Here is a 26,292-nt window from a genome sequence, read left to right as displayed (position 1 = left end):
TGACTATTGCAGTTGAAAATTTATTTTCTTTTTCAAGCAATACTGCTCTTTCATTAGCTTATACTGCCTTCATATTACAAACAACATACCTAATGTATTTTTCATCAAACACAATAAAAATTTAAACATCTCAAGAGAACTTTAAGTCTTAATAACATTACAATCCAAAACAAACATCGAGTCAAATAGTTAAACATCCCATGAGAACTTAAAGTCTAAAAGTCACAACCAAAAACAAGAACTACAATCTAATAATCATCAAGTTCCTCTTCCTCATCATCAGATACTTGAGGCATGTGCTTCTTGACCAACTCCTCAAATTTAGCAAACTTGACAAACTTAGCATCATTCGTTGCTCATTGTTGCATCAACTCTGCAATTTACTTTCTCATCGCTTCCATTTATTCCATAATTTGTAAAGTAGAAGAGAAATTGGGAAACAACGAAGGACTACTTGAGGATTGGAGAACCACACACCGTAGGTTCTACCTTTCTTTGAACCACCTACCGCAGCTGTCTACATGTTAGTCATATCTGCAGGTGATGGTTGGACCATGGTACCATCCTCTGAAGTAGGTTTGGTTTGATACCAATCTTCTATGCTTTTTTGAAATCCTTCTCGAAAGAAAATTATTTGTCAGTATGTAAACAAGCTAAGTTGAGTAATAATAAAATAAAGTATGTAAAAGTTATATCTTACATATGCATCCTTAACGCATGTTTTGACTCAATCTTCTCTTGTACTTGTCCTTCTTTTTCTTCTTATGAGCCTCTTCGAATATCTCAAGAAAAGTTGGCTCTTTTCCACCATTTAAGAATTCCTGTAAAATTTTAGAAAAGAGATAAGTAAACTATGATTTTAAATTGAAATGATTTTAAATTCTCGAGTATAACCTAAAATTTTCAGTGGAATAATATCTTGGACATATAGTATCTCTTGTTAAACTTGTATATATTTGGTCTACTACCTACCTAGTTGGTCTACTACTACCAGCAGAACGTGAAAAAGTATTGATAGACTATCGTAAGAGAAAGGAGAAGATGCCTAATGGTTGAAACTTGTTTTCCTTTCTCTTCGACTTGTAGCTTTGTAACATTTAGTCTTGTACAGGTGCCTTGTTTTCTTTCTAAATGTGTGCAGGAAAGCATGTAGGCAGTGTTACCCTTAACACCCGTGTCTGTAGATTCACACATTTAGAGTATAGCTTCACACATGTGTTCTGTACTTTGGCATTATCATGAAGACTTATATATTTTAGCTTGTTCTTGGACTGGAGTCTCCTGTATGCAGTTGCGAAGGTGATTATGAGAGTGGCAGCTTTGTGACTTGTGGAGACTAAATCTTATAGTAGATACTATTGACACTCGATGTTGATATGTTAAAAGGTTAAAAATGAAAGTTTAACATTGTGTCGTTGTGTATATTATTCTGCAAAAGCAACTTTTCATGTTGTGATATTACTAGAAAGAAATACACAGGTGTTCAGCAATTTTTCCACTCTAGCTAGTTGTTGAAACTCTATTTCTTAACTTCGCATAGCTTCTATCTTTTTGCTTAGTATACAAATCACAAATTTAGGTGTATTGTAGATATTAGGGGCAGTAATGAGCATATAGAAAATAGAGAGAGAAGCTAGTATGTGTGGGCTTTATAAACAATACATGGACCTAAGAAATTGGATGATGATTTTGACATATATCCACTTATAGTACTGCTACTAATTGGAATATAACCAACATTTTCAAAGTGATTGAAAAATAATCTCAAACTTTAAAAAACAGCAACACACATGTTACTTCTTCCAATAGCAATGAATAACACAAACAACAATAACATCATCCATTTGTAGATTAAAGTTGAAATTAAAGCACATTTCAGGACACAAGTGCATATTAAGATCAAAACTTGGAAATTTCATTGTCAAACTTGGTCAAATTGAGCTAGGAATATATTAGGCAAAGTCCAAAAGTTGTTCTCACTCAACCAACTAAATTTCAAGATACTAGAGTATATGTGGCGATGATATTTGTTTTTTCCATGTTTAGTTCTCAAGTTCTGTTAAAAGATAATAGAGATTACTCGTTTCTATTATCTGATGATTCTGAACTTCCTGCTCCATCAAGCAATACAGGGAGAAAGTTGCTTAAAGATCGTGAAGTACAGAAGCATATACCACGAAACAAACTTGTTGCTTTGCATAAGCCAAAGCCAACCCTTTCAAAGTTACAACCTTCTAAGGAAATACTACATCTGGAAACACAGGCTATGTTTAACAATGTAGGTTATGTAGTTCATCTCTCCCTCAAATAGAGACTCCCTGAAGTCATAATACCCCAAATCTCTTGTCAGAAACAATAACATCCCATTACCAGTATTATCCCTTTCTGGATCAGTAATCTTTTACTTTGACAACAATATCTAATCAAGAATTAAAACACTATCAAAATGCTTTCATGCTTCTCCATCTGACGGATGACATAAAACTCCAAGTGATCTTTTATTTTTATAGTGCCATCTCATATGAGGGGCAGAACTCATTGATGCATACAACCTCTTTAACCGTGGTATAAGGGATAAGTAATGCATCGACTTCATCAGAACCTTCTTCCCTTTGGCATGTATGACTTCCATATAACGAGGCTGATTACAAAATTTGCAATGTTCTAAATTTGCATCTTCATTATAAAATAACATGCGACCTTTCTCGCAACAGTGAAGTGAATCCTCTCTGATGAAAGTCCTAACTTAGAAACCAACTTCTTTGTTGTGTAAAAATCTTTGGGTAAGTCAAATTTATTTAAGTTAAGTTCATTCATAAGTCCAATGATAGAACTCATGCCCTCTTGAGAAATAGAATAATCTGACTTAATACTTAGTATCCGAACTGCGACAGAAAACTTAGAATGCATTGATCCTTTATACAATGGATGACTAGCTTCCTTTAACTGTTCATAAAAGTGTTTAGACTCATCATTTGGTTCATTTGAGCTCCTGAGTGTGTCCCATGAGTGTGTCCCAAAAGCATCCTTGGCCATCTCACTATATCGAGAACTTTCAGCATTATTCTCTATTATTGGACTTTCAATATAATTCTAAAAAGCAAAATTATTAGCAGTACTACTCTCTCCATGAGTTGTCCACACGGTATAATTCAACATAAATTCCTTCTTATAAAGATCTAATGTAATAACATCTGGACTCAATAACTTGCCACACCTATATTTTCAACAGGGATACCTAATTATCCCTTCAGTAAGAAACTCATTAAGTGTCATTGCTTTAGCAATAAATCCAGCTACCTCATCTTTATATTCCTCCCTCAACTCACACGATTAAGATAAGTTCTATTATACATCCATGTACGATCTTCATTTTCCATCTACACAAGAATGGCAACAATAACAATAAAGAAGAGAAACAAAAGTAAGAGAACCAAAACAATAACAGGAGAAAAAACACCAACAGTAGTTTTCATACATTTCAGGGCTTAAAAAATGTACAACAATTTACTTACAAAGGCATCTTGAAATGTTTCATATAGCTCCAACATTCAATAGAACAGAAAGACACTAACTATGCTTGCCACTAAAGTTATTTTATTTTTTCTTCACACGACCAAATCTATGAGATTTATATCATTATATCATACTGTAAAGAAATCCATTTCTTCTTATGAGCAGCTACATTCACCTTCTCTGGAAACTTGAAGACTCGTGCCAACATGTTAGTTACAACTATTTACTACAGTTCAGGGTATAGACATACTAAATTTTTTCTATTAAAGGACTCATGTCTACCTCCTCTAATACACATTGGATCTCTTAAAACAGAGGACGGATTTCAATACCAAGAAAATCCACCAAGAACAGCAAAACATTATAGTATATAAACAAAAAAATACAAGAAACTGAGTCCAACAACACGATAGCCAATATAATCCAACAAGTAGAGAACTATTTCTGATAAACAATCCGCTCAATAAGAGATGAAAAGAAATCAAAAACAAAAACAACAATAACAACAACAATACAGTAAAATAAACGAATACGAGTAGGTATAATTGTAAAGGCTTCTTGTTTGTGATCAAGTAATTTTTGTTCTTCCAGTAGTTTTAGCTCCAACCCCTTGTTTAATTGTCTGTTATTAGAGTATAATAGATGAAGACAATGAATTCAACACCCAAGTGAATGTTTGGCCTGGATTTTTGGTACTTCTTTAAATTTATCAGATCAAGAAAAAGCTATACTGTCAAAAAAAAAAAAAAACTTGAGTCATACTGTATATCTTAAATAAATTTTGGACCATCTTAAGTTTAAGCTTTTTAGATTTTCTTATTTTCTGTTCTTATATTGCTGCATTGTGCATAATGCTAGAGCATAAATCAACCACATTTAAATGTCGGCTTATTATATTGCCAAATCCAAAGATCAATTACACGTAGTACTCTTTTTTTTCCTTTTGCTCGTAAGTCTTAAGTAGCATAATTCTAGTTACTTGCTTAGAGTTTATGAATTTGAATGCACGTGTTTTTTCCTTTTTAGATATTGAAACTTCGAACATTCTCTTTGGTTTTCAGTGCAACCATCTAACAAAATTGAACGTAAAAGATGTCCAGTATTGAAATATACTTCTTGCAAAAGGAACTTGAAAAACCAATTAAAATAAACTCACATACCTGATAAAACTACGCTAAAACAAGAAAATACATTTTAAGAACCTGGAGGCATCATTGAATCATAATTGGTTATAGTAAGTTTTTGTCAATTAATATTCTCAATTTAATTTGTATTACTTAATTAAGGTCAAATTGTTTGGTTTAATGTAAACACCAAATTCAAGTAAGTAATTTTCAAGTGCTACTAAGCAGTTGAAACACTTCAACTCAGTGTGAAAATCAACAATATTCCTTCACTTTGGAGTCTTGCATTAGCATACATTCATTTGTTTGAATGTTCGAAGTCTAACTTCACATTCTTAAAATGTAAACACCTTTAATTCTTAAATTCCTCATAAGACACATTGTTTACTTAACCAAGAACATAGACAAACACAACTCCTCCCATTGATTGTATTCAACCTGATAAAAGAATTCCTAGTTATGGCGGGGAAGTCATCGTCCGCAGCTCCTTAATTATCCTCTAAACTTCACAACCATCCGAGAAAGGGAACCAATAATCCCATTCCCCAAGCAAGATATTGAACCAATACAGCTAAGAAACTAATGAAAGATGTATTTAGAGATGAAAAACATACAACTTGGGGTTTCCGTCACCGTTGCCACCAAACCTCCACCAACTCACTGTCACTGTCACCACCAAGTTATCGTCGTCGTCACTATAGCCTTCAAACCGCCATCGCAGTAACCCTAGTTTAGAGAGAATAGGCGGGGGTGTTTTCTGTAATGTATTTTATAAGGGTTTCATTATATATTTAATAATATATTTATTTAATTATTAAAATTTTCAACTACATTAGTTAAAAATATATTTAAATAATTATTTATTTTCTATATAAGGGTCTGATTATAGCTGTAGTTATTTAATTATTTAATATTTCGACTACAATAGTTGAACCTATATTTTATAATATATTTAAATAATTATTTTTTTTTTTTATAAGGGTCTGATTATATATGCAATTATTTAATTATTTAATATTTCGACTACAGCAGTAAAAAATATACCTAATAATATATTTAAATAATTATTTATTTTCTGTATAAGGGTCTAATTATGTATGAAGTTATTTAATTATTTAGTTTTCTGATTATAGTAGTTAGATATGTATTTAATAATATATTTAATTAATTATTAATTTTCCGTATAAGGTTATGATTATATATTTAGTCATATATTGTAACACCCCGCATTTTCGAGCAAGAAATTGAACCGTCGTCCCTATGTGTGTTAGCTCTAATTCCATGGTTTTTATTTAGATTCATGTTTCATGATCCTTCTCCTAGTATATGAAGTGGTTATGAGGTGAAAAATGTTCATAGAAATAGCCTAAAGCAAAGTTGAGCTAAGAACCCTTCAACAATCCAAAATTTGATATTTGATTCTACAAGGGTCATCTTTGAACGAGTAACTTTTTTTATTTATAGAATTTGGCAGATTAATACCCACCAAATTGTAGATAATCGAATTAGCTTTCCAACGATACCAATTTAGCCTAAATTCACTAACCAAGTAAAAAGTTATGCCATTTTTTGTGTGAGGTAATAAGGGGTCACGATAGCCCCACGACGCGAGGGTTGCTTGACCCAAATAGGGGTCGCGTCGCGAGGTCTACTTAACCCACCTAAGGGTCATGACACGGGGGCTATTCCCGCACAATTTCAGCTTCTTAAGGGTCATGGGGCACTTTGGTCTTTTCCCCTGGACCCCAAACGTATAAAACACCGAATTTCAGTCCCTAAACAGCAATTTAACCCCAAAAAAATTCATATTCTCATCAAAGTGAAATCATCCTCCGTCTTCCCAAGAACAAAAACCCCAACTCTTAAGCCAAGATTTCAAGAAAACGGATCAACAATCAGGTTCCATCTTTCAAATCTTATCATCTAAGGTACGTGGGGTTTTTCCTAAAACTACATGGGCATAGTAAATTCTTATTATTTATGTTGAAGGTTTAGAAATCATGAAATTACAAAAATGGTTTTGGATTTACAATTACATTTATGTATCATGAAACTGTATTGGTGATAAAGTTTTGGTCTTGAGGCCTTTTTCCCCAAAGTTGACCCGTAACTATGTATAAGTATACATATATATGTAATATATATGTACATATATACATATATATATATATATATATATATATATATGTACATATCTATATACATATATATATATATATATGTACATATCTATATACATATATATATATATGTACATATCTATATACATATATATATATACATATCTATATATGTACATATCTATATACATATATATATATATATATTATGTGTGTGTGTGTTTGAAGAGCTTGAATGATGAATTGAGAGCATGAACTACTAGAAATCCCTTTCTTGTTTACAAACATCTTGTTTTTGTAAGATTTGATTTATTCGAGATGTATTGTTGGGATCATAATATAAATACCTTGATTTTGCTTATGACTTGATTATGGATTTGAATTGAAGAGAGAGGGTTTTACATGTTGAAAATATTGAACATATATATAATGAAAGAATTGCATGGCTTGTCAAAAATACATGACCACCAATGTTGTTGAAATGTTGAAAAGAGAGTTTCTTGCATGTGTTCACATGAGTTTAAAGTAAGAGCCCTTTTGAAATGGTTTATTGATATGGTGGTCCCAAACTTTATGTTTTGAAAGAAGAGATTTATAATATGCTATTAATGACTCAGATATGCGACTTGCAAGTCATTGGTATAACGATACCATTTAAATAAATGCCATAACAGAGTTAAGAGTTTTCAGATTTTGATTTCAGAGTATACATGTCTTAAAGAATTAAAAATGGGCACAAAGAGATGTTAGGTGGTTACCCGAAGAAGGAACGAGTTCAGATAACTCATTGCCCGAAACCGTGTTTTGCCGATACGGGTTATTACATCCCCTAGAGGGCTTATACGCTAGCCTAGTGCCCTGTAGCGTATTAGAGATAGAGACTCCAACCCTTGCGGCAAACTTGGGTTCGGGGCTTGGCTGCCGAGTTAAGGGCAGACTCCATATAGCCCGTAGAATTTCAGAGTTGTAGGGTGGACCACCTAGCACAGAAGTAAAACAAAGAGTGAGTCATGGAGTTCAGATAATTGTTCAGAGTTTTATAAATATGCCCATGTGTTTTCTTTCTCTATGTATATTTATAAACTGTTTCTAAATTGTTCTCATTTATGTTGAATAAAACTGTTATTTTGGAATTTCTCTGCGTACCAGTACAATTGTATTGACCCCTTATCTTTCAGGGTCTGAGGCTCAGTCTAGAGGTCCTGCTAAACCGTATAGTTATTCAGACAGAAGTGAAGAGTGCAGTTGGTGAGTCTTCTTTATTCCGGAAGGCCTATTTCTTTTCTAGTCAGTTGTTATCTATTTTGGTTTAGGTCCACTGGGGGCCTTGTCCTAAATTTCAGACAGCTATTGATGTCGTATGTAATAGAGATTTTGCAGACTGAGAAAGATGTTGTTTAGATGTTGATGACTTATTTTCTTATTGTCAAACTGATTTTAGAAACATGACCATGATTCCATTGTAATACTTTTCCGCATTTTCCCTCATTGTATAAGAATGGTGTTCATGATTGCCAGATAGAAAGGGGCGCCCGGGCCTTCATGGTTCGGGATGCTCGTTGCGACTAGGGCCCCGGCTCGAGTCGTGACATATATTTATTTAATTATTAGTGTTTTTGACTATAGTAGTCGGATATACATTTAATTAATTGTTTCCTCTCTGTATAAAAGTCTGATTGTATATTTAATAATATATTTAATTAATTATTGTAAAAATTTTGACTACTATTAGCGGATTATAATTCTATTAATAATTAATCTTCTTAAAATATTTCGACTGAACAGTCAAAATATTTATTCAAAGTAATATTGATAATTTTTATATGTGTTGACGTCGCAGTATTCGAAAAATATATTTCCCTGAATTTACCGTCAAATCTTCTGACTGTTGTTGTCGCAAATAGTATCGGAGAAATATTTTATAAAAAACAAAAATTAAAAATTAAATTTTTTGACTGAAGTAGTTGAAAATTTGCGACTAATTTTATTCAGTCGAAAAAATATAAATTTTTGGTAGTGTGAAAACAGTGAGAAATAAGGTGGAAACACCTAAGCAGAAGGGGGGAAGTAGTACGAAATTGGGGGATATTGTAGAGGAGGAATCTGATCCACAGGAGGAGGTCCTAACATTTGAGAAGAAGGAAAATCAAAGTACAGCATTAATCTGCCATATTTTAGAAATGTAAATTCCTTGCAGTTTTAGTTCTAGACAAGGACGACCGACCCATAAAAGCATGTTAGTTAGAGAACTTACCAGGTGATATTGATAAGGTTCATACGGAGCATGCTATACCAGACTAAGTTTTGCAGCAGCTTGAACCTGGTTCGGTGAAGATTAGTCCCACAAAGGCACTTCATGACATAGTCACTCATCAAATTGGGAATAATCCTGAAAATACAAATAATACAAATGATGTTAATGTTACTGGAGATGAAGAAGGTGAAGACAAGGAAGTTGAAGCCATTAATAGATAAGAAGACCATTCACAAAAAAGTGAGGAGAAGCATCAAAAAGGGGAAAAAGCAAGTCACTGAACAATTACCTAAAAGAGTGATACCAAAGAGAAATGTTGGGACAAATAAAATTAGTCAATGATGATGAAAGTAATTTTTTGAAATATAAGATCTATTAATACTCAACAGACATTCACTAGACTCCAAATGCTTAATAGGCATCATAAATTTTTCCTAATAGCTCTTATGGAGCCTTTCCAACAAGTTGGCTAGATTCAGAGATTTAGGAGAAAATTAAATATGCACAGTGCTGTAACAAATATATTAGAAAATATTTGATTCTTTTTGAGGGATGATGCGATGAAAATAATTAGTGACTTGAATCAACAAATCTCTATTAAAGTAATGGTACCATAGGATCAAAAGCACATACTGATTTCTATGGTATATGCTAAGTGTACAGAAGCTGAAAGAATTTCACTATGGAATAACATATACAATCTATCTAATACTAATACACCATGGTTAATAAGAGGAAATTTTAATTGTTTGATGACTGAAGAAGAAAAAATAGGTTGTCTTCCGGTCACACTTCAAGTGTAATGCCCCGAGTTTGCACCCTGGACGTCACACGGTGCTTACAATCTTGAAGGACCACAAGCTAACCCATGACTGATACCTGCTGTGAGCACTGAATAATACTACTGAAACAATGCAGAAGTTAGGCTGAAATGTCATAAGGTTCATAATTTGAATACAATAATAAATACTGAATACTGATAGTGATACTAAAAAACTAAATATCTATCTGAAATAGTCTAGTCTGATAAGCCACTAACTGAACTTTCTGAATGTGGAGTTGATGGGATAAGTCTCCAACTAACTCCGACTACTAAACTAGCTTGAATACTAATATAAATAACTCTGTCCTTGAAATATGAAGACTCACCACTATATCTATTGCTGATAACCTGAGCTGTTAAGTATGGTCAGGAGCCTGTGCGTCTGAACCTATGATATGAGACATCAATGTGCAAAAGAAAGAGTATGTGTCAGTAGTTTGAATTTACTGGTATGCTAAGTGAGGTAGGTTGATATACATGGGTTCATATGCATGAACAATGATTGACTAAATGATATATATATATATATACACATATATATATATAACTGAATGAGAGTACATGGGCAACTGAAACTATTGTACATACTGATTATTCAAGACTGTGCATACACTTGTATACTGTAACTGAGATCATACTGAAACTGAATACTTAGTTCTGAGTTCTAATAATTGAGTAACTGATATCTGAGTTTACTGATAACTGTATTACTGATAACTGGGTGACTATTTCTGACAGTCCTGATTTTGTAGAACTGAACTAAGTTATATCCTGAGTCTAAAACTAAATTGTAACTGTGGGGGTGTTTCTCTAACCGACATATCCCGATTATAAACTGAGTTAGGGTCCAACCTGTGGTCCAAGTTGGAAAGATGTTAGCACCTTGACAAGGGATACTAACAATGCTGGGTCAACCCTAATCTGATAGGAAGACTCATGAATTATATATACGGTTGCGTCAACCCTAGTTTGGCAGAAGGACATCTTACCCTACGCTAGCTACGTAGTTCTTTAATGCAGGGACTGCTACTAAGGGTCAAACCCTCTGCTGGAAGGAATGCCCCCATCCTTGGGTTCGCTCGATGTTGAATCCTACTCCCAACTTAATAGACACTGGTCACTAGATTTTTCTAAGCTTGACTGAACTGACACTGATCGTGTTGACTGACTGAACTGGACTGAGTTCACTGATTTCTGTTACTGACTGGGTACTACTATTCTTGACCTTTTTTTTTACTGGTCTATTCTATTTCTACTGCGACTAAGTAAACAACTAGAATTCGGATAATAAATACTCCTAGGACTCAATAGCATAAAGGTAAAACGTATTACTTCTTGAAAGCATAGCAATAGTCAATTGTTCACAATTCATTCACCGAGGCAATTTGCCAAACACTTGAAGGCCATGAACTAACATGAATGAGAACACACACTAACATGTCATGATTAAATTATTCAATTCACATAGACATTCTATCAAACACTTGGGGGGCATGATTGTTATACATAATAATGAACAACACATAAGCATCATGACTACAACTTAAACATTCAATTTCAAGGATTGTAACATGGGAATTACATCAATCAACTACATGCTATCTTAGGTTCATGAAACTCATAACAAAATATTGATTTGAAACCCATACAACACAAGCATGAATACAACTCAAATTTGCATATGCAAATTCATGAATCAATAAAATCGTAGTTTTATAAAGGGTTCTTGAACTCCAAGGATGGAAGGAAACCCAAGGATGAACACTAACATACCTTGATTATTAATTTCGTGAAGATTGTGGTGAATTCTTGAGACTTGATTCTTGAGCTTGATGAAACTAGGGCTTGTTCTTGAGAGGATTGAGTGAATAATGAATGCAATTTGCCCTCTTTGGTGTTTAATTTCGTGTTTTAGCTGATTTGGGTGAGGGAAACAGGACTTAACTGCCCCTAGGCCTCTTTTCCCGTGTAAATGACCCTCGAGGCGTGACTCCCAGAAATGGGGAATGAACCTCGCATCGTGACTCCCAGAAATAGGGAATAGACCTCGCATTGCGACACCCAAAAATGGGGAATAGACCTCACGATGCGACTCCCAGAAACGACAATTGGATCTCGCGTCGTGAGCTTATCGCGAGACCTTATTGTTTTGGACATCCAAACTCACCCTTACACTAGTCCAAAAATTCTTAAACTCACCCGTTATGACCTATTAACATCCCTGATCATGAATCAACTAAAAGATTGATAATCCAAGGCTGGAAAGATCGAAAATAAAGTCATTGTATCGAGCCCAAAAAGAAACTAAGTGTCAATACTTAGCTGAATTTTTCTAAGTCTGGGACCTCTTTTCATGCTATATAGGACTGAATTAGACTAGGACTTTTATGGGGTCTTACATCAAGAGATGAAGGATTTTGCACTTTGAGTGAATTCATGTGAGCTTGATGAAATATCATTCAAAGGAAGCCCATATACTTGGTAGAATGGTAGAGAAGGAAGTGATTGTATATTTGAAAGATTAGATAGCGCGTTCTCTAATGCAGCTTTACAAAATTGGGAGCACTTGCCTAGAACTAGGTCGGATCATGCTCCTCTGCTTCTTACAATGCATACAATGTCACAACAAGTTGTTACACCTTTTGCGTTTCTTGCCTTTTGGGTGGAAGAACCCCCCTTCAAAGAAGTGGTAAGACAGCATTGGAGGTCAGAGGAAATAGGTAATAGTTTTGGGTGTTCAATTATAATCCATAAAATGTAAAAAAAAAAACTCGAAATAAATGGAGTAGAGATAAGTATGGTGATATTTTTCAATAGCTTGCTATTAGAAAAGAAATAATGCAGATTAAAGAGAAGTTATTTGAAGAACACCCTACTCTAGAGAATAGTAGTATACTACAACAGGCTCAAGCAGAAGTAAAAAGGTACCTTCACCTAAAAGAGCAATTTTAGAAAAATAAAAGCTCAGATAACTTGGTTTAAGTTGGTTGACAGAAACACAATATTTTTCAGAGTCTTGTGAAGGGGAGAAGAAAGAGATTACAACTTAGCAAGATACAGAATAATAAAGGTTTTTGGCTGGAAGATAGCAAATTAATTGGTGAGGAAGCAGTCAAATGTTTCTAGGGTAAGTTTACTCAGAAGGAGAAAGGTATAAATTTTGAATTGTTAAATCATATTAAAGAAATCGTGAGTGAAAAGGATAATGAGAGATTGATGGCAGAGACTATATTAGAAGAAGTGGGACTTGCAGTATTTTCTCTAAATGGCAGTAGCTCTTGTGGTCTTGATGTCTTCTTGGGGTTATTTTATCAGCAATGTTGGGATATTGTGGGAGAGGATGTTCTTCAGTTAGTAAGAAGTTTTTGGTAAGGTAATACTCTTCCTAAAAGTATTATTCGCACTAATTTAGTTTTGATACCTAAAAAAGAGATGATAGAAACTTTCTCAGACGTTAGACCTATCAGCCTGAGCAATTTCATTAACAAGGTAATCTCAAGGGTTATTCATGAATGACAAGAATTAGTACTTCCAAAATTAATTTCTAGTAATCAGTCAGGCTTTGTTAAAGGAAGGAGCATTATTGAGAATGTTTTGTTAACATAGGAGATTGTATCAAACATTAGGTTTAGAGAAAAACCTGCTAATGTGGTATTGAAATTGGATATGTTTAAGTCTTATGATAGAGTTTCTTGGTTTTACTTATCTAGGGGTGATGAGGAAAATGGATTTTGCAGAAATATTCATAGATATGATTTGGAGATTCGTGGCTAACAGCTGGTATTCAATCATCATCAATGGACAGTCATAAGGTTTTTTCACTCAACGAGAGGATTGAAACAAGGTGATCTCCTGTCACCTACTTTATTTATTCTATCACCTGGAGTGTAGTAAAGGTCCCTTAATGCTTTGTTTGAAGATGGAATGTATAAAGGTTATGGACTGCCTAAATAGAGATAGGAACCTAAATCATCTTCCATATGCAGATGATACAATAACCTTTGCCTCTGCAGATAAAACTTCTTTACATTTAATTATGAATGTTTTGAAGGGATATCAGGGCATCTCTGGGTAGTTAATTAATGAGAGTAAAAGCCCTTTTTACATGTATAATATATTTGCAGGATTTTTTATGAATGATGTAAAGGTATAACAGGTTTTAACCAGGAAAATTTCCTTTCCAGTATTTGGGGTGTTCTACACTCATGCAAGGAAAAGAAAAGAATATTATAATGCTCTCATCAAGAAGGTGAAGAAAAGGCTACAGAACTGGGAAAAAAAATTACTTTCTTTTGGGAAAAAATAGTCGTAATTACCAGTGTTATACAAAGTATGCCTTTGTATTTATTATCAGTTGTGGTGCCTTCAAAGTGCATTTTTTATGAACTGCCTAAGATTTTTAATAGGTTTCTATAAAGCACTAAAGAGGAAGGAAATAGTAAGCACTAGTTATTATGGGAGAAGATGTATTTCCCTAAAAAAAAAGAGGGAGGTGTGGGCTTCAGGGATTTCTTTGACACATCGAAGGCTATGTTTGCGAAGTTATAGTGGTTTTTTAGAACTACTAGGTCTTTGAGAACTGACTGTATATGGAATAATACTGTAAGAAACTTATTCTAACAGTAGTTCAATGGAAAAAAGATTTTTAAGTGTGAAGGAAAATGCTAGAGGCAAGGGATAACATAGAGCAAGAAATCTAGTGGGAGAAAACTATAGGCTCTTCTAATATTTGATTTGACAATTGGGTCCAAGTTGGGAGCTTTGTATTATGTGATTTGACCCTTATTTCCCCCTCAATAAAGAAGAAGGTGACATTGACAAGCTGATTACAGGTGGTAAATGGGATACTCAAAAATGCAGTCAGTGCTTCCCACTAACATTATTCATCACTGCATAGATAATATTCTTATCGGTCAAAATGCATCACCATGGGACCTGCCTTGGTGGATGCTAATATTAAATGGGAAATTCATTGTGTCTAGTGCTTATCATTTAGTTAGACACGGGAAGGAAGTTGAGGTTTAGTGGAAGTATATATGGTGTAAAGGGGTACCATTAAAGATTAGTTTATTTTTTATGAAAGTTTGAGATTTTTATAGATGAGATACTGCAAAGATGTGGTGTTAATTTAGTTTCAAGATGCAGATGTTGTGACACTCCACATCTAGAAATAGTACATCATCTTTTTATTTCGAGCAACTTTGCTTCTAGAGTGTGGAATTACTATGAGTGTAGGTGTTGAAAGACCATTTATATGCAATGTCACCGGGCTTTCTTAAAATGGTGGAATATAAAATTTAATAACAGGATTAAACCGATTGCGCTGGCAATCCCAGGTTTAATATGTTGGTAGTTATGAAAAAAGAGAAACACAATAAATCATGAAGGTTTCATGTCAATGCATAGGGTTATTTATGAGATTGATAACAATTTACATTTTTTTACCCCAGTTAGGTATTCATGGTTAAAGGAATTACCTAACAAATGGACTTTGATGGTGGAACGTTTGTAGAAGTACATGCAACGCGTACAAATAGAGGTAGTTACATGACAAAAAAACTTATCAAGAATGGTATAAGTGAAATTTTTATGGCACTTCAAAAGGAAATCCAAGTTCAATCTCAGTAGCATTCTGTATTAGAAATGATGAGGGTGATTTAGTTTATGCATCATGTAGGCAGCTGTAGGAAAATACTAATATTTATGCAGAAGCACTGTCCATGAAGTAAAGGTGCAGCTGCTATGTTGAGCACCATACGGTTCCTTTAGAGCTTGAAACTGACTCATTTTGATTGGTCAAAATAGTAAAAGGGGAATGGGAGATCCCTTGGACCATAAGACGAATCATAAAAAGAATACAAAAAATGATGGAGTTGGAATTAATTAAAGTACAGCACACTTACAGAGAAGAAAATACACTGACAAACTTCTTAGCTGACTGGTGTTTTAGTTTTGCAGGTACAACTATTTTCAACAATTTCATGGAGTTGCCAAAAAGGGCCAAAGCAATCACAATACATAAAAAGCAACAGATTCCACATCATAGAATCATGAAAATGAATCAATAAGCACCAGATTAAGTCAGGTATTTTTTAAGTGTCTCTCAAAACTCTCAAGAATAGTAAAGTAAGCAGACAGGGGAGCTCAACTATAGAACAAAGTTCAAACAGAAACCCAAGTTTACATAAACATGACAACAGTGCAATTGAGTATAACTAGGTCTTGAAGTCTTTGCTTAAACTTATATAAGGGTGATATTAATCTCTATGAGGTTTATTTCTTTACAGAGGAATAAGTAAAACTTCATTTTAGTAATGTTAATTTGCTGGATAAAATTGGGGATTTATATAATTTAATTTAACATATCTTTAAGTACTTGGAGTAATACTCCAGTGGAATCTATTACACAACACCAGTTCAGAGATTTAGGTGAGATGAAATATAATCGATCCACAGTTTACTTAAGTAACTATGTTAAATTTAGTTAGAAGACCCGATTCATAAGTCATAAGTTTGGGAAGCGTACCTCAAAACCAAATCGGAGTATAAGGCTGTCCAGTTCCAAGATTTCGTAAGCACAATAAGCTCATCAAAGTTTAGGTATCAAGTTAAGGTTTCAAGCTATTACACAGCTAGGATTGGATGAAAAGTAGAGGATACTTATCTTTGAGAAGATCTGGAAGATGGGAGCTAGGATCTGCAATGAAACTCACGTACGGATCTTGACCTTTATAATATCAGCTACATCAAGCGGAGGAGGAAAACTCGACTTCAAAGCCGAGGAATATGAAGAAATCCTAGTAGCTTCAAAGTTGCTACTTTCCTATGTCGACCAGATTGTTCTTTCATCTTCCATTTGCTGTCTTTCTATTGCCTTTTTCTCTACTGGACCGGGTCACTTTTGGGCTCGATTTGTAAAGACTTGATTTTTGAGTTTTAATAAAAAGGGATATCAGCCCGATCTTAACTAAAAAAAATACAAAATAAGCAACCATATTCACAAAACATGTCTTGAGTTTTTAATTTTCAAAACACAACAATAGATTTATATATATATATATATATATATATAAATTTCTGGATGGATTACCTAAGTCTCTTAGGGACCTAGTCAAAGAAGAACTTCAAAATCAACACTCAGGCGATATTATCTCTTATGAGGAGATCACTTATGGTCAACTTACAAGTTTAATTCGGTAAGTTGCCTAAAAATCTATCGGCAAGACTAGATACTAAGGCAGCTGGCTACATACAGGGCATAAACCTGACAAGATTTAGGGATTTTTTGTGAGCAATTTGGCCTACCCCTGTTCAGAGAAAATCAACCTTTAAAAGGAAGGTTTCTACTACCAAATCGTATATTTTCAGAAAACCAAAATCTTCTCATCCTAGACAACGTCCAACAACAAAATCAGCTCTTCCTGCTCCCAATAATGGAAAATGTTATAGGTGTGAAAAACCTAATCATATTGCTAAAGATTGTAAATTATCTAAATAGGTTAGAAATCTTAACTTTGATGATTCAGTCCTTAGTCAGATCCAACATCTCTTACTAGAGAAAAGTGGAGATTCTGATAGTGCTAATGACGAATTTGAATAAGAGTTTAATCAAATTGAAAATGATGACTTACAGTCCTCCCAGTCTGACTAAGAAAATCAAAAAACCCAACCTGAGATCAATGTTCTATCAAAAGAACAAGTTCTCCTCCTTCATCTATATACACACACGCGCACACACACACACATATATAAGCACAAAAATTAATGTCACTACATCCTTGTTTTTCTCAAATTCTATCCAAAAAAATCATTCTTTTTTTTTTTCACTTCATTTTAAAAAACGATAAATCTCAAAGAATCCACCTACATTCTAATTGATATATTATCATTCAACACATTTATACAATATTTTTTTCTATTTTAAATTTTATTTGTTTAATTCAATATAATTGACATTAATTTTCAATATTTTTGAAAAAAGCACCATGAGTGGTAGTAAATTCTCTAATTTAAAATACAAAATCTTATACAATTCAGATACCATAAAATTGTTAATAAATCAATTTTATAAAATTTGATCTCCTTAAAATTTTTCATACACCAATTTCTATACAGTTCAGATGCTATAAAATTGTAGATGCATAAAATTTTAAATAATTCAGATACTACAAAATTATTGATACACCAATTTTTATAAAATTCATGCACCATAAAATTATTAATACTATATATATATACATACCATTAAACAGGATCGGATAGGCGGGCGGTAATCCGCCATGCCAACCAGACCTATTAACTAATATTGGGAAGCCTAGTCAGAAAACCAATCGAGGCACCAACCAAAATATAAAAGAATTTCAAATAGCTTAATGATTGCATGAAAAAATTCTTTTATTTGAACAAGGGGCCTGTCAGAAGATTAGTACATACTAATGATGAGCCCATGTGTCTAGCGATTCTAACCGTGAAGAGAGACACCCTTTTCTTCATTATCATGGGCTTAAAAGTCACGGCTTGCCAGACGTAGTCACTAAGATAAAGCCACCATAAAAAGTACTAATTTCGACTGTACCAACTCTTTCGGAACCAAGTCAAGAAACTATAGAAAAATTCCTTCATATTTTGATAGAGTCTGGAGCTTTCATAGTTACTAAGTAAGAGAACCTAGATCTCTGGCATAGATATGAGAAGTTTGTAGCCGAACATAGTCACGGTTGGAGAGGGGAAGAAAGTATTAAAGTATATCAAAATTAAAGAAGTAAATACCTTAAGACTGGCTGGATATAAGGACGGAATAATAAACAACGACGTCTATCATCCTTTTTATTCAAACCTTGAACTATGTTACACAAGAGAGAGGGGAGAGAAAACTTTGCTTAGAGAGAGAAATAAAGAAAATAAAAATTTTCTTCTGACCTTCCCTAACAAATGAAGGTCCTATATATAAAAAGAAAAAGCAAAAAAGAATCTATGCACAGTACTTATGGGTCCCACATCCGGGTCCTTATGCACAGTGGATTTACTGTGTAAATAGTAAGAAAGGTCCCACATTCAAGTCCCATACATCATGAAAATGATTTCTTTCCAATCATCTTTTTTTTTTTTAGTTCACGGAGGAATTTTGCTATTCTGTCTATGGCTTCTTCATTTAGGGTATCTCCTGAATCAATTGGCTGGGAGTCGTGAACATCTTCTGCAATATCATCGCTGGTGATACTCTTCATAGAAGTATCTGAATGTTGTTCGACAGTTTTCATCAAATTTTTTCAAACTTCTTCTAGATATTGTTCTATCATCTTCATTCTGTCTCCATTATAAACAGCGATCCTTCAGGAAATATGTTTTAAAGATTTATCCTCAACAATATTTTTCTGAGGAGCATTAACATATTCCAGAATTTTATTGTCTATAGTATCCAGGAGTTCTTGACCATTTAATTTTTTAGTTGTGGGATCTTTGCGCATCAGCTTATCCCAGAAGTTTTATAAAATCCCTATAAATACAAGGTATTTGTTCTTTAGTAAATCCAAATTCAATATTCCATTTGTGAATCCATGGAATAGAGAATTCAATATAGAAGTATATCTGATCAATCTTGTCTAAATTGCATACATGATCTGGGTGGTATAACTCAGTCAGAAATGGGGACACCTTTGTCCATCTTTTGTACAGTTTTAGAAATATATCCGATAATATCTGAACAATTAGGCCATGATATGCCCACCAATTAATAAACCAGTTAGGGATTTGTTCATCGAATATCTTCGCATAAATCTTTATGAACCATGTATATTTATACTTATTATTATAATATAATGTGTTGGTGAAGGCCTGAATATAGTCCCAATATGTAAAATTGGTTTTGGAACCTTTCAGTAATATCTGCCTTTCTGTCATAGAGGTTGTAACCCAATTTCCAAGGGTAATGATCTTTATTATAATAATTTTTTAGAACCCATGAACTTCTGGTTCTCCATCATAAGCCTAGAAATGTTCAATTTCTTCACTTCCCATGGATAATAGAATTTCTTCACAATATGTTCGAGTCTTATAAGAGTCTCCTACAAAATAGATGTTAGAAATCAAATATTTGTGGAGTATCTTCCACGGATTATTTTGTCTCTGTATTTCAAAGTTTTCAACAAGAACTGTCAGCTCTCTATTATCAAGTTGTTCATATGGTTTTCTATCAACGTTTTCTTTTGCAATGTTAGCAAACGTATCTGCTTGCTTTACAGTTAAATATTACTACAATTATCCATATAATGGATAATCCTCTGGAATATCTTCTAGATGGATCGAGGGTGAAGAAAATTCGCCTATCTGCGGAATCTTAGAATTTATCAAACTCATATTTCCCCTTCCTATCACTGAGGTATTTGATGAGGAAATATATGATGCCTGTGATGATTAGGGGACGGATCTTCCCCCAGAAGAGGAGTATCTCTCTCTGCCTCTACCTTCTCCTCTGGCCATTTGCCAGGGTGGATCTGTAGTCATGCTGCACATAATAGATTAGTCAGATAAAGTAAGATAAATCAATATCAAACCAATCAATTTCGTCTCTAATTTCTTCATAATTAAAGACAGCGAATTCATCTTCAATTATTGAATGTATAATTTTTTCAAGAATTAGCATATGCATATCTGTGTTCAAAGAGATTGCCTTTATAATAGTGGTTATCATTTTTTCAAAGAGGAAATGAGTGTAAAAATTCATTTTTCACTTAAGTATTCTCTAGATAAGAAATCAAGCAGGAAATTATCAATTCCTTTTTATATTGAATTTCAAAATCAAAATGGGCTAATTGAGCCTGCCACCTTGTGAATATTAATTTTGAAGCATCATGTTTAAAATCTTTATCAAATATATACTTCACCGATTGAGCATCAATTTTAATCAAAGAGTTTTGATTATATAAATCATTTTGAAACTTAAGAACACATTTAACAATGGTTAACATTTCATGTTCCATCGTTGCATACTTCTTTTGACTATCAGTCCATTTCGCGAAATGAAATCGTATCAATTCTTCAATATTATTATGGGAACTAACTTGTTTAAGTATTCCTTCATAACCAACATTAGAGGCATCAGTTTCAATAATTTTTAGCCAAGCAGGATTAGCTAAATTTAAGCAAGCCAAAGATTTTACACGTTGCTTAATACGTTTTACAAGGTTTGTATGACTATCAGTCCAGGGACCTTGAAAGCCCTTTTCTAATCTATCATATAAGAGAGCCAAATCTGTTGACAAATTCTCATAAAATGGGGATATATAATTCAAACTCCCTAAGAATCTTTGCAATTGGATTTTATCAGTGATAACATGAGGAAATTTATCAGCAAAATTAATAGAACACTGAATAGGGACTATCTTCCCTCAACAAATATTATGACCTAAAAATCGAATACTTGTTTGGAATAAACTCATTTTGGGTTTAGATATTACCAAACCATTTTGTATTAAAATCTTTTTAAACATATCAAGATGTTTAAAATATAATTCTAATGTTTTTTAAAACACCAAAATATCATCAATATAAATAATAATGAAATTCATATATGGATTAAAAATGTCATTCATATTTTCTAGAATTCAGAAGGAGCATTTTTCAATCCAAAAGGCATCACATTCCATTCAAATTGACTGAATGGGATATTGAAAACAATTCTATAAGTGTGCTCTTAAAATATCTGAATTTGCCAATAACCAAATTTTAAATCAAATTTAGAAAATATATTGGCATCAAATAATCTGGATAATATTTTTTTTTTATTAGGAATAAGGTATCAAATCCATTTCAAACATTTATTAAGAGGTTTATAATTAATTACTAACCTCAACATACCACACTCTTTTTCAGCTGCATCATTCACATAAAATGCAGTACAAGACCACAGTGATTTAGAAAGTTTTATTAGACCCTTTTGTAACAGATTATCAATCTCCTTTTTACAGAATTCGACTAACTCTACATTCATTTGGCAGGGTCTAGATTTTGTAGGGATCTTGTCCTCACAGAAATCATCTTTATATGGAAGAGTTACAATGTGCTCTTTACGATTCTAGAAAGCATTGAGGTGATCAACACATATATCAATAAGTATTTATTCAGAGATCATTTTTATTTTCTCCTGTACCTTAGCAAATTTCATGGTATCACCAATATTTATGCTAAACATTTCAAGTTGTAAAGAGTTAACATGTTTTTACTTCATATCAATTAAAGCATTTATATCCCTAATTACTGGATCTGTAACACAAAGGTAGGATATCTTCTTATTTTTATAAGTAGCAGTAAATCCTTTAGCATCAATATGAGTATAAGGATAAATTGCAACTATAAAAGGGGTGCCAAGTATAATTGAGGGATATAATTGATTTTTTACCAAAAAGAAGAAATGCGGAATACAAACCTTATTTCGACAAATATATGCATTAGGAAGTTTATAATTAATATTAAGAGAATGAGCAGATGCAGACTTAACAATATGTATAGTCTTATGAAAATATCTGGTTGGAATCAAACCTTCTTGAATGCAACTAACATCAACACCACTATCAATCATGGCCACATTAATCATAGACAAATTATTATCAATTAATATAGTGCAATTTATATACCATTTATGAGCTGTAACAATTTGCATCATACCCAAAAAATAATCATTTTTTACATTAAAGTTTTTGACAATATCATCGTCTTCTTCTATATCGGACATTTTTTCCTTCCCTTTGGAACTGGAAGAAACATCATTGTGAGAAATATCTTTCTCAATTTCTGTAATCCTGTGATCACAAATCATTTGGTTTTGCTTTAGAGATATAATCTCTTTTTTCAGGTTTTCAACCTCAATTTTTAAATTATTGAAAGATGTATCTTTGTCGGGTAATTGACTTATAGCAAGGCGTCTATTAACCTCAGCTAAAGAATAAGGCGTGTAATAATCATTAGCAGTACTCTGAGAAGTGTGAGTGCTAGCAGAAATTTTAGAAGTACTAGGGGCGCTATCAGCAGATTTTTTAGTAGCAATAGTAGTAATTTTTTCACGAAGTTTTTTATCGGAAACTTTTTTTAATAACTCAAGAATTCTATCAGCAGTGAGAGTTTAAACATTCAGATATAAATCTTCAAGCTGTAATTGTAATTTATAAAAAGTTTCATCACAAACACAATTATCACCATTGCAGTCAACACAAATATTAGCATGATCACTCTCAGATGAATTGGGTAATTCAACATCATTTTCAGATTCAGAATCACAATTACAATCAGTCTCAGAACCAGAAGTATATAACAAACCATATACTTGATCATGAATATTATCAGTAAGACCTAAAGACTTAAGCTTTTAGAGCTTGCAGTTAGGAGCAATATGCCCAAAGTTACCACATCTGTAACACTAATTTTGGCGAGATCGTGCTTAGACCTATGTTTCATAAATCTAGTGGACTTACGTTGGGCTTTGCGAATCTTACGTTCTTCTTTGGATCTATGTCTAGATCTCTTCTTCTTCTAGGATTTATCAGACTTAGAATATCTTCGACCCTTTTCCTGAGAAGTAGAAATCGGTTTATCCATACCAATTTGCTCATAAAAATCTCCTAATTGGGATTTATTTTAAGCTTATCAAGCTTAATTTGTCTAGCTAATTTTAACTCATCGCACAAAGCTAAACCTTGCTGAGTACAGGTTGCTATTCGCTGACCATAGGTAAAATTTTCATAGGATATTTCACCATAGGAACCTGAGCCCCTAAGCTCCTTTCTAACCCTTTCAGCAAATAGAGGAGGAAGACCATCTATGAATTTCGCCTTCCAATGTGTATACTTACTTTTGGGTAAATCCATGACCCTGCTTATAAAAGTGTCTTTATACCATCTGAATTCTCCTAAGGTCCTATATCTAAGACCATTTAAGAGTGTTCTAGTAATTTCATATTGATTGGTAAATCTGCCTCTAAAATGCTCAATAATGGTAAGCATAAGAGTATAAACAACATCTTCTCTATTAGCAGGTAATGCTCTTCCTAGGTTATCAACACCTTCGGTAGAATTCCTAGCTTCGAATATAGCATTCCTTCTATCATTATCTAAGAAATTGTCCCACCAGCCATGAAATTAGCCAGTAAAACCAACAACAATCATTTTACAAATAGTTGCATCTGTTCGTTACGATTCTCGGCAGATGCTATAGATTTTGCTATAGTATAATATATTAACATATGATGAACAAGGACAAATAATTGTATTTTAAATAAGCCATCCAAGTTCCATTCATAGATTGTATCTCCGCTATACAACGTATTAGTCTGATTTCAATCTCTTTCCTCTATCAGAACATCTTGAGGAGTTGGACGAGGATAATAGTTAGAAGTCATGTGGGGTATATCTGCATATTTTCCCTCGGTTTCTTCCTAACCATACCTCTAAGCTTATTAAGTTCAGAGTAGATCTTATTTCTCGTATGTGGAGTAGATTCTATGCTATCAGCAAAGGCATTAGATAAATCAATGGGTTTGATATTTAAACCGGAAAACTTTTTATTAATTAATTTTTTCAATTCTTCTATGGGAGACAATTTTTTAAATCCCTCAATATCAAGAGGCCTCTAAATACAAGGCCTAGTTGTCAAGTCTTCCTTCTTACTTTATGAAGTGGAAGCAATATCGGATGACTTTGGACTAACACTAAGTTTTTTACCATCTCAACCAATTCATCAAGAGAAGAAATATGTTCTCCCAAAACCTTCACATAAAGACTTAAATAATTGTTCTGAGCTATTAGATTATTTATTTCTGCAATAGTTACTTTACCAATTTCATTATCAATGAATTTTTGGAATGCAAAAAAAGTAATACCAGTATTATTGGCAATACAAAAGGTAATTGGGGAGGGTAAATAGTTTGAAGAATATTAGCACTTGCATCTTGATAAGATCTTTCCAACACCTTAACATATAATGGCAAATATGTGGTTATAAACCATGGCACAAAGCACACAATCTGGTTATGTAATGCACACTTCTCATAAAATTCTTGAGAAATATTATTTAGTTCGTCTGGACTATAATTCTCAAAGAACCAAATTCTAAATCGATTTTACTTTTTATTAAAAAATCTTTTTTAATATAACTCTTTGCCTGGGAACTAGGACTAAAATAAATTTGGTGTGGAATCATATTAAACATTGTTAACATCAAACTCCATTTCAGAAGGAGTAGGGTTATCCCTATCAGATATATTATCACTACCTTGAACAATATTTTTTTTAGGATTAATTTAATCTTTTCTACAAAGCGTGTAGATGTAGGTATAGATGCAAAATCAATAGTATGTAAAGAGGCTGCATGATTCCTAGATGGACCATAAACTGGTTTAATAGGAGATATATAATGCATAGCAGGCAATAATTTTGGCAAAGAAAAGGAATGTCAGTTATAAATTATGGATTTATTTTCAAATTGAAGACAAATCCTTCCATCTGGATTCTGAGTTACATGGGATAACTCAGAGTTTGTCACCTCATCTGTTACTTGATTCGGAGAAATAACGAATTTAAGATCCATATTTTGGGAAATTCTATTTCATCCCATCTTATAGGCCTTTTTATGGTGACCTTGGATCTTGCAAAGTTTGTTTCAACCAATAAGGTCTGATTCAATGCATCATCTATCAATTTGCATCTTGTGTTTAGAGTAGACAATAATTTATAATAAATTCTATAAGAAAGACAAATTAACTCAGAACTAGGGGCATAATTATAACCATGATTTTTTATATTTAAAGTCAAAGCATCAAGAATATTCACATCAGTCAAAGATAATTGCAAATTTAGCTGTGTGTTAAAATATACTGGACCATAAACTATAGTGGATTCAATTAAACCCATAAGAGACTGTTTGAAATTTAAATTTCTAGCATCCCGAAGTGCAGCTAGAAATGTCTCTGGTAACCCTTTAAGAGTTAGAGGTTTAAATGCAATTTGCACCATTCCTATGTGCATAAAACTATAATGACGTTTATACATCTCAATATAAATGTTTATTTAACAGTCTAATAGTTTGCTCATTCGTATTTAATTCCACACCAAATTAATTTTAGTCCTAGTTCCCAGGCAAGAAGTTATATTAAAAAAGAATTTTTTAATAAAAAATAGAATCGATTTAGAATTTGGTTCTTTGAGACTTATAGTCCAGATGAACTAATAATATTTTTCAAGAATTTTATGAGATGTGTGCATTGCATTATCAGATTATGTGTTTTGTGCCATGTTTTATAACCACATATTTGCCATTATATGTTAAGGTGTTGGAAAGATCTTATCAAGATGCGAGTGGTAATATTCTTCAAACTATTTACCCTCCCCAATCACCTTTTGTATTGCCTAATAATACTGGTATTACTTTTTTGGCATTCCAAAAATTCATTGATAATGAAATTGGTAA

General features: G+C 33.1%; 1 protein-coding gene and 1 long non-coding RNA gene across 5 annotated transcripts; both read right to left on the bottom strand.

Moving 5' to 3' along the window:
- Nucleotides 1-128: 128 nt before the first annotated feature.
- Nucleotides 129-16,868, bottom strand: LOC107858637. Of its 4 annotated transcripts, XR_007052152.1 has the most exons (6): nucleotides 16,364-16,868; nucleotides 10,164-10,225; nucleotides 9,015-9,149; nucleotides 7,519-7,740; nucleotides 701-821; nucleotides 129-615 (listed from the first exon to the last, which is right to left on the bottom strand). It is a non-coding gene; the product is annotated as an uncharacterized LOC107858637 (long non-coding RNA). The 4 variants fall into 4 exon arrangements; XR_007052151.1 differs by having other exon boundaries at nucleotides 10,164-16,714; XR_001671168.2 differs by lacking the exon at nucleotides 7,519-7,740 and having other exon boundaries at nucleotides 16,364-16,696.
- Nucleotides 16,869-20,207: 3,339 nt separating this feature from the next.
- LOC124896199 lies at nucleotides 20,208-23,696 on the bottom strand. Its single transcript, XM_047407722.1, has 6 exons — nucleotides 23,594-23,696; nucleotides 23,029-23,181; nucleotides 22,523-22,914; nucleotides 21,694-21,910; nucleotides 20,898-21,088; nucleotides 20,208-20,330 (listed from the first exon to the last, which is right to left on the bottom strand). Exons 1-6 carry the CDS (start codon nucleotides 23,694-23,696, stop codon nucleotides 20,208-20,210), a joined length of 1,179 nt encoding a protein of 392 aa, XP_047263678.1.
- Between the last annotated feature and the right edge of the window lie 2,596 nt (nucleotides 23,697-26,292).

This window comes from Capsicum annuum, chromosome 2 (assembly GCF_002878395.1).
Source record: "Capsicum annuum cultivar UCD-10X-F1 chromosome 2, UCD10Xv1.1, whole genome shotgun sequence".
NCBI classification, from domain to species: Eukaryota; Viridiplantae; Streptophyta; class Magnoliopsida; order Solanales; family Solanaceae; genus Capsicum; species Capsicum annuum.
Note: the sequence above shows the minus strand (reverse complement) of the source record. Positions and strands in the feature narration are given on the sequence as shown.

Coding starts and splice junctions, on each gene's coding strand:
- LOC124896199 (XM_047407722.1), bottom strand. CDS start 23,696: ATGGATTTACCCAAAAGTAAGTATACACATTGGAAGGCGAAATTCATA. Junction 21,911..22,522: donor ATATTGTCAAAAACTTTAAT/GTAAAAAATGAT, acceptor AATGCTTTCTAG/AATCGTAAAGAGCACATTGT. Junction 21,089..21,693: donor TGCAGCTGAAAAAGAGTGTG/GTATGTTGAGGT, acceptor ATTTGTCAACAG/ATTTGGCTCTCTTATATGAT.